Source organism: Centrocercus urophasianus, unplaced genomic scaffold, assembly GCF_019232065.1.
Source record: "Centrocercus urophasianus isolate 14NV4802_14NV808 unplaced genomic scaffold, USGS_Curo_1.0 seq_622, whole genome shotgun sequence".
Classification (NCBI taxonomy): Eukaryota; Metazoa; Chordata; class Aves; order Galliformes; family Phasianidae; genus Centrocercus; species Centrocercus urophasianus.
This window is the reverse complement of record NW_024885225.1, coordinates 19,242-28,162: the sequence shown is the minus strand read 5'-3', so window position 1 is coordinate 28,162 and position 8,921 is coordinate 19,242. Positions and strand designations below refer to the sequence as shown.

The following is an 8,921-nucleotide window of genomic DNA, read 5'->3' as shown; positions in this document are numbered from 1 at the left end:
AAAAAAAAAAAAAAAAAAAAACCATAGAACCATGACAGCCCCCTTCAAGATACGTGGGTTCCACAAGCAGACAGCAGGCCAGGGGCTGAATAAACTGCCCCATGATCAAAGAACCCAAAGTTCCTGGCTCAACACCAGCCTCCAAGCCAATTAATTATTCATCACTTGTGCTTTTCTTTCCTGCTCAGAGTTCCTCATTGGCCCTGAAGGTATAAAGCAGATCACTTGAGCTCCCGCTCCATGGACTAAACGCCCTAAACTCCCGAAATCTTTTTTCATTGTGCGTAGGCTTGTCTGAGTGATTTCATCACTGCCCACCTGAACTACGAGTAGCAGAAAACAGTCAGTTGGCCTAACCAGCTTTGGGAGTTGCCTGGTTATGTCCCTGACCCAAGCCCCAAGAAGGCAGCACGCTTCCCGATGGCCCAGGTCAGGTCTGCATATGGAGCCCTCCATTCCTCTGAGAAGGGAGTCACCCACCACAACCACCCTTCTTTCTCTACTATCAGAGGCAGTCTCAAGGTGTGGGGGTGACCGCCTCACCCTGGGCTCTCTCCTAGGCTGATCCTGCATCACCTCTCCAGTCACTTCCTCTTCAACTTCCAGCATCTGGAACCTGTTACTTAGAGGGAGTTGTCGAGGCAGGCTAGGCAGGTGGGGGTGTCTCCTGTGACACAGAGTCGGGACTCTCTTCCAACCTTCCTCATCAGCGAGGTCTGTCTGACTGTGACAGGGTAGGGGGGGGTCCACCACCTGTCTGGGTTTTCTTTTTTCCTGGAGCCCCTCCCTCAGGTAATCCAGTGAGTCACTCCACCAGTTGATATCCCACTCACACTCCCTGATGGTCCTAAGTCTCTGCACCTCATCCTTGAGCTCCACCACCAGGCTGAGAAGCTCATCCACCTGCTCACACCTTGCACAGGTTAAGTCCCTGCCACTCTCCCCAGGCAGAAGTAGGCTCAGGCACTCCCTGCAGCCAGAAGCCTAAACAGCAACATTTCTTACTAAGGTTTCAGTCTGGGTTGCAAGCCTTCTTGGAGTGAGCCCGCTGTCTAGTGGAGACCATGTTTCAGTCTGTGGTCTCAGACTGTCAAGGAAATCCAGTCTCCTGAGCAAGGAGGGACCTCCCCTTTCCCAAAGAACAGAAACAATGGTTTCCTCACCTGATGTAACTCGTGGGGGGAAACTAGCTTCCCCCCTCCCAGGAGCTATTTTAGGCTTATTATCAGGTGTGAAGGCGTGGGTGGGTGTTTAAACCATGCCACTAATGTGCCAGCTCCACCCCTGGTGACTCAGGAGCCCGCCCACAAGCTGCCAGCTCAAGCACAGTGCTGATGTTAGCCTCAAAAAAAGTCCTAAAAAAGCCTTAAAAAGAGCTTTTTGGTTGGCCTTTTCTTACTCCAATTCCTTGCCTGCACAGACTTACCTGCTCAGCAGCAAGTCTCCGCAGCAAATTAGAAATTCAAGAGGGGTGGGGCTGGGCTCCACCCCTTCTGGTTGCACAGGTAAATTGCTTGTACCTATATTTCCAGGGTTGGTTACATCCTTTCACCAGGTGTTTAATCACTGGTTCAGGCTGTGACCTGATGGTTCCTATAGTCTTGTTTTCCTGGAACTCTTTGCTTTAGGTACTCTCATGTTACACTGTGCCTGTTCCTAACCACTCTATTCTGTTTATGAAGTCTCCGTGAAATGACTTATTACAGAAGTCATTCTGGTTTTTCTTTAACTCAAGATTTAGTTATTTATCCTGGTCTCTCCTTCAGTCTTTCCTACCTTCATTTGTAGGATGCTTTCAACATTTTGCTTTCCTGATAGCTTCCACACTTAAATTTTATTTCATAATTTTTATACATATGTGCATACATGTACACATGATGTCAGAAATGTGTTGTTTCTAAAGGTGAACACCATTATTACCTGGGTGAGTGAAGTTGGTTCTTCCGCAGTTCAACATATTCTACAGATTATTTAATTGTAATTCTGTAAAACATCATTAAGCAAATTTGATTTACTTTTCAACACGCTACTTTTTTCAAAGTTAATAAAATTATTAAGAATACATTTTCTCTGTATTAGCACTGAAATACCAAGGAATTTTATTTCTGCTCAGCTATAAGGTTTAGATTTTCTTTTAATAAAGCTCCATATTGTCATCTAGAATTAGTGATTCATACTTGTATTTGGTAAACTTCAGTTTCCAGAATCAAGACTCCATAGAAAATTTCTAGATATGCAGTTTCAAAACTTTTAGCATGCATCTTACTGGTTGAAAATGCAGTTTGATTGCAATCTTAAAACATATATTTCACTAGTCTAATTATATTATCAGCATTCTCAGTCATACTGTTCCAGGAACTAGTAAGTCAATATCTTATCCTTATTTCAAAAGTGCTTATGTATAATCCATGAATATTAGGTTGTTATAATCACAAAATAAACAAGAGTTAGGCAAAGCAGACTATGATAACCAAAGAGAATAGATAGAAAGCTTACCCCTATCCTGGGCTCACTCAAACTCCAGCAGGGCTGATCTCCAGAAGAGATCCTTCCCCACTGGTAGCCAGCTCTTAAATTGGTCCAGGAGGGGTGCAGCCAGGCTCCCCCCCCTTCCAGCAGCACAGGTAAATCGCCTTCACCTGTGCTCCTCTGGCTGACTCATGGCTCACCTCAGGTGATCAAACAGAGGTTCAGGCCATGACTCAGCAGTTCCCATACACCTTATAAATTAAGTTTAATACTAGAATTACATAACATGGTCTGTCCTTTGTCCATGGACATTTTTTCAGCAGTTTGAAAAACTAAGTTCCTATAGTTGCCTGATGTGTTTTTCTTGTCTTAGCTCTCAACAGATAAAACAGTAAAGGTCCTGAATATTTTGGAGAAGAATATCCAAGATGGATCAAAGCTTTCTACATTACTTAACCATGTGAGTTTCAAGTTACATCATTTCACGCCATTTTCCAGCATAAGACTTTCTTCACCTGAGTCACATTTGGTGGTAATTATAAATACTGTGCATGTGCAGAAGGAATTTGATTTTATACATGTATGATTAACAGATGATCAAGTTCAGATTTAAAATAAAAATTTTATTTTTTCAGCACTACATATTTTACTATACTACTGCTAACAAATGGGAGCAATTGAGTTGTTTCTTGACTTAATTTTAAATATAATAGTTTCATCCTGAAATAGTCACGATAACTGATATTACTTGCACCAGTGGAATTATCTTTCCTGCTTGTCCATAAAACTTCCTTTACACAGGGGAAGAAAGCATGGCTTTCATGTAGAGAGTGTATTCCTCCTCTGAGCACTGATAATACATTTTAAATCATAGAATGTCTCATGTTTGAAGGGACCCACAAGAATCATCAAGTCCAACTCCTCACAGGACTACCTAAAAATTAAGCTTCGCTATACAGTTACTAATGTCTTAAGCAATATGAAAACACGTAAAAAAAAAAATGCAGGTTTTCCTGCTCTGTTGCAATGATTGAGACTTTCTGCCAGTGCTTTGAAGTGATTTTTTCTTTTAGGTTTGTGTAGTAAAACTCAAGATTACCTGATGAAATTGTTCCACAATTGCAATTCAGAGATAAAGCTTCAGTTAAAAGAGAAGCAATCCTTAGCTAAAAAAAGTTCCAGGTTTTTCTTAAAATGTATTGAATATAGTTCACATCATTATGGTGAAGAAGCCTTCCAATAAGTCAGGCATATCCAACCCACAGCCTGTGAGCTACATATAGCCCTTTACAGCTTGTAATGGGACCCCGCAAGATTATAAACTCTTAACACTACTATACTATTTTTTTGTGCTATTTTTCATGAGTTCATTTTGCACAGCTCAAGCATGAACTACATAGGTGACAACAGAACACCATGGAGAAAAGAGTATAACACAGCGCTGACTCTATTTCTTGTGCCTGCTACATACACTCAGTTTAATAAAACCCATGTGTATTTCACATTACATGCACTTGTGCCACTTAGCACAACAGTGACTACCCCACGTGCATAATCAAAGAATATTAGGATGTTATAACCACAAAACAAACAAGAGAGTAAGGCAAAGCAGATTATAATAACAAATGAGAATAAATTGAAGGCTTACCCCATTCTAGGCTCACTCACAAAACCCCCACAGAGCAGATCTCTAAACAAGATTCTTCCCTGTTGGTAGCCAGCCCTTAAATAGGTCTAGGAGGGGTGGAGCCAGGTTCCACCCCTTCCAGCAGCACAGGTGAATTGCCTTCACCTGTGCTCCTCTGGCTGATTCTGGCTTGCCTCAGGTGATCAATCAGAGGTTCAGGCCCTGACTCAGCAGTTCTCATACAGCGTGCTTGTGAAGAGTCATGTTTTTGTTATTAAGCAAACATAAGTTTTCTTATTTAACTATTAAACTTGGGCTTATATTATTTTGTAAAATAATTAATAAGTTAAATTTCTGTGGAGGAAATACCAGGAATGCTTGTGTAGTGCTGACAAATTTGGTAATTTTCAATGTTTCAAAAAGCTTGCAAAAAGTATAAAATAATTTATGATATGTTTTTAATATGCTTGGGTGATATGTATTTGTTTAGTGTTTCTGCTATTCTGACTTGGGGGCAATATGCAAGTAATAATTGCCTAAACAAGCACATGTCAGTTTGCTAATCCAACCATGCTAAAGGCAAGTTTACGGAGGATGCACATTATAACTACATTTATTCATTTTTTCTAAGAATTTGAGCATTTACTGAATTGTGTATTTAGTGGCCACTTTATGTTTTCTGATAAAAACTAAAGCAGATAATAGTAAAGTACAAGGAAAAAATGTATATATTTCAATATGTTAGAATGAATGTATATTTCAAAATTATTTTTAATTCCAAAGCATTCTTGTTTAAGCCTAGCTTTATAGTTGTGATAGGGTTAATACATATAAAATATTATATGTTTTGTATGTGGCCAAAGGCAATTCTTCTTCGCTTGATGCAGCCTAGTCAAGCTATAAGGCTGGACACCCAGATACTAAGCAGTAATCTTATGGTATTTTACAGTGCAGTGAAGATAATCCTGTTTCCACGTCAGGATATTATTAAAAGGCAAAATGCACTTGCAGATAGTTTTTATTCACAAAATTCGTGAGCAAAAAAATTAGGATTTAAAACTACTTGTTTGTGGGGTTTTTTTAAGCCTCCTTTGTGCAAGGAACGTATGACTTAGTTATTCCATGCAAAAGATTTACAGGGATTTTCAGGTGTCTACTGATTATTATTTTTATTTTTAATTTTTAAATATATTTACCATTGTCAACAGTTCCAGCCCAGTTCCGTGACTAAATGGGATGGGGGAGCCCACAGACCTATGCCCTGAGATAGGGTAGGGAAAAGGATGGGCCTAAAAACAAAACTGCAGCAGTGAGCTAAGGGAGAAAACTAATCGACTAAATATAATAATGGAATGTAAGATAACACAATATAATTGGAATTGAAGCTAGTAAATCAAATAAATTGAGAGAGCGTCCAAAAACGAGTGCCTTACTCTAATGTTGAAGGTGAGACAGCTAGGGAGCATCACAGAGATGAGCAGTAAAAAAGGGGCAATCTTGTGACTCATGAGCAGTTCTATCTTTTCTTTTGAATGGAAAACAGAACAGTGAAGTTGTCTTCTGGGAGATGTAGTTCTCTTCTGTGAAATGTACTCTGGAAATATTGACAGTCCACAGAACTGGAGCATTAACTCCCAGTGCACTACATGATGTTATGATGTGGAATACCGATAACAAAAATCATAAAACCGTGACAAATGTATTTGTAATATGCTGCAATACTTTCAGATTGTCTCACCCTAAAGGAAAAAAGTTGGTACAGTTAGACATTAGTGTTTCACCAACTCCTTATTTTTACAAGGAAAACCAACAGTGTTAAACTGTGCTGTCATACAGGCAGGAAAGATTCTTTTTCTTTGTAGTCATTGAGTATGGCTATATCTTGTACTGGAAACATTATTGGAAATTCTCCCTGGTTTTGCTATTGGTAATGTTAAAAACTATTTCAGTAATGCTGGGTGTTCGTAATTACTCCAGTTTGTTTTTATAACTTGTTCAAACAGAAGAATAGAAATTCTGTACCTCACGCTAAAAATAAATGGATGTATTTTATAAGACAGTTTTAACTCATTGATAGTAGATGAGTTGGCTGTGGAGAAGGTCTTATTCTCATGAATTTCATGTGACTTGTAACAATCTTATTGTGTGAGAATTCCCTCTAGTGTTGAAAGTTAGACAGGTCAAAGCAGCAAATTGTGTGCATAGACAACTAAGTAAAACACTAGATGAATGAGTTCAGTTTTTCTTAAGGTACATCAGTTTTAAGTAGAGAATCACAGAATCATAAAATAACCAAGGTTGGAAAAGACCTACAAGATCATTCAGTCCAACCATCCACCTATCATCAATAGTTCTCACTTAACCATATCCCTCAGTACAACATCTAAATGTTCCTTGAACACCTCCCTGGGCAGCCTATTCCAGCACCTGACCACTCTTTAAGAAAAGTAGTATTTCCTAACATCCAACCTGAATCTCCCCTGGTGCAACTTGAGGCCATTCCCTCTAGTCCTATCACAAGTTACATGAGAGAAGAGGCCGACCCCCAGCTCACTACAGCCTCCCTTCAGGTAGTTACAGAGAGCAATGAGGTCTCCCCTGAGCCTCCTCTTCTCCAGGCTGAACAATCCCAGCTCCTTCAGCCATTCCTCATAAGGCCTGTGCTCCAGACCCCTCACCAGTTCTGTTGCCCTTCTATGGACACGCTCCAGAGCCTCATGAAGTGAGGGGCCCCAGCACTAAACATAGTACTCAAGGTGTGGTCTCACCAGTGCTGATTACAGAGGGATGATCACCTCCTGCTCCTGCTGGCTGCACTATTGCTGATAGAATCCAGGATGCCATTGGCCTTCCTGGCCACCTGGGCACACTGCTGACTCATGTTCATCTGAGCGTCAATCAACACCCCCAAGTCCATTTCCTCTACACAGTCTTCCAGCCACTCTGCCCCAAGCCTGTAGCTTTGCCTGGGGTTGGTGTGGCCAAAGTGCAGGACCCGGCACTTGGTCTTGTTGAACCTCAATGTAGCAGTTTTCTTTCATAGTGCTTCCCAATGATATATAGAAAGCTTCTTTGTGTTTTACCAGAACAATATAGTGAGAAATAAAAGACTTGCAGCTTAGGGAGACATACTGCAAACATGTTGCTAGTAAAACAAACATTAGTAAATCAATAAAACTATTTTTGTATCATAAAGGAATGTGCTTGTATGCAAGTATACTAAATTGTCATCATTATATTGTACTTGGTTAGGATAAGAATTTGACTTTTTGTTTACACTGTCCCATTTTTCTTGCCTGTTACAGAACAATGACACTGAAGATGAAGAGAGATTATGGAGAGATCTTATTATGGAGAGAGTGACAAAATCTGCTGATGCTTGTCTTACTGCTATCAATATTATGACATCACCAAACATGCCTAAAGCTGTATATATTGAGGATGTAATTGAAAGAGTTATTCAGTATACAAAATTTCATTTGCAGAACACTCTCTATCCTCAGTATGACCCTGTATATAGAGTGGATCCTCATGGTGGTTAGTATTACAGGAGATTTTAAAAAAAAAAATTACGTTATATTGTTTTGCCTTTTAAAACTATTATTTTAATATATCGTATGATGATGCAAGTGATATGACTTCCCTGAAGATTTTTATATGCAACTTTTATACTGATAATTCTTTCGTATCAAATACAGTATCTGAATTAATGCTTTTTGTTATATTGAGAATGATGAAATGTAGAGTAAGATAACAATGAATTAAATGTGTCCTCTGAATAACTTAGTCATATTAATGTTTAGGTATACTGAAATAACTGTAGTGTCAATATAATCATTTAGAGCAAAGTATTTAGAAGTTTGTCTGAAGTTTGTCTTCTGTGTACAGCTATTATATGTATAAATAAGCCATTTGATACTCATAATCTGTTTCTATAATGACTTATAGTGGTGAAAATTATTTTGCATTTAGTGTTTTGTGATTATGTACATACATCAGGGATCTGATAAATGTATATAAATATCTAAAGGGAAGTGGGATGCAAATGGATGAGGCCAGACTCTTCTTGGTGCTGTATAGCGATAAGACAAGGAGTAATGGCCTAAAACTTGAACATAGGAAGTTCCATACTAACATGCAGAAGAACTTCTATACGGTAAGGTTGACGGAGCAGTGGAACAGGTTGCCCAGAGAGGTTGTGGAGTCTCCTCCTATGGAGATATTCCAGACCCTTCTGGATGCCTACCTGCGCGACCTATTGTAGGGTACCTGCTTTAGCAGGGGAGTTGGACTTGATGATCTCTTGAGGTCCCTTCCAACCCCTATGATTCTGTTATATCTTCAGATGTGAGTGTCCAACTTCAAGAACTGTTTAAAAAATCTTGGATTCAGGTTTCAGAAGAATTATGAAAAATTAATGTCATGAAATTCTTGCTTTTGAGCTGATACTACTAAATACTTTTTTTTCCCTGTAAAAGCTGCGTGTAGAATTATTTGTGTGACATTTTTTGAGAAAACAATCTTGCTAGTAGTATGTGATACAACTGAAACATTGAAAAAATTAATGAAAATATTTTTTATTTTCTAGGTGGTGTTTTGAGTTCAAAAGCAAAACGTGCTAAGTGTTCCACCCACAAACAAAGAGTTATAGTGATGTTGTATAACAAAGTTTGTGACATTGTCAGCAGTTTGTCAGAGTTGCTAGAGATACAGCTTCTAACCGATACAACTATTCTTCAGGTAATTTCTATCAGAAGAATTCCTGTCTGAGAACATTGTGGTTTTTCTTTTCTTTTCTTTTCTTTTCTTTTCTTTTCTTTTCTTT

The 8,921-nt window shown here is 39.0% G+C and overlaps 1 protein-coding gene across 1 annotated transcript in view; it reads left to right on the top strand.

Moving 5' to 3' along the window:
* The window catches only part of LOC122170071 (nipped-B-like protein), a 55,249-nt gene that overhangs the window by 27,731 nt on the left and 18,597 nt on the right, over positions 1 to 8,921 (top strand). The window contains exons 7-9 of the mRNA XM_042836684.1: positions 2,843 to 2,929; positions 7,402 to 7,633; positions 8,685 to 8,836. Coding sequence (XP_042692618.1) covers positions 2,843 to 2,929; positions 7,402 to 7,633; positions 8,685 to 8,836 — 471 coding nt within the window. The remainder of the gene's footprint in view (positions 1 to 2,842; positions 2,930 to 7,401; positions 7,634 to 8,684; positions 8,837 to 8,921) is intronic.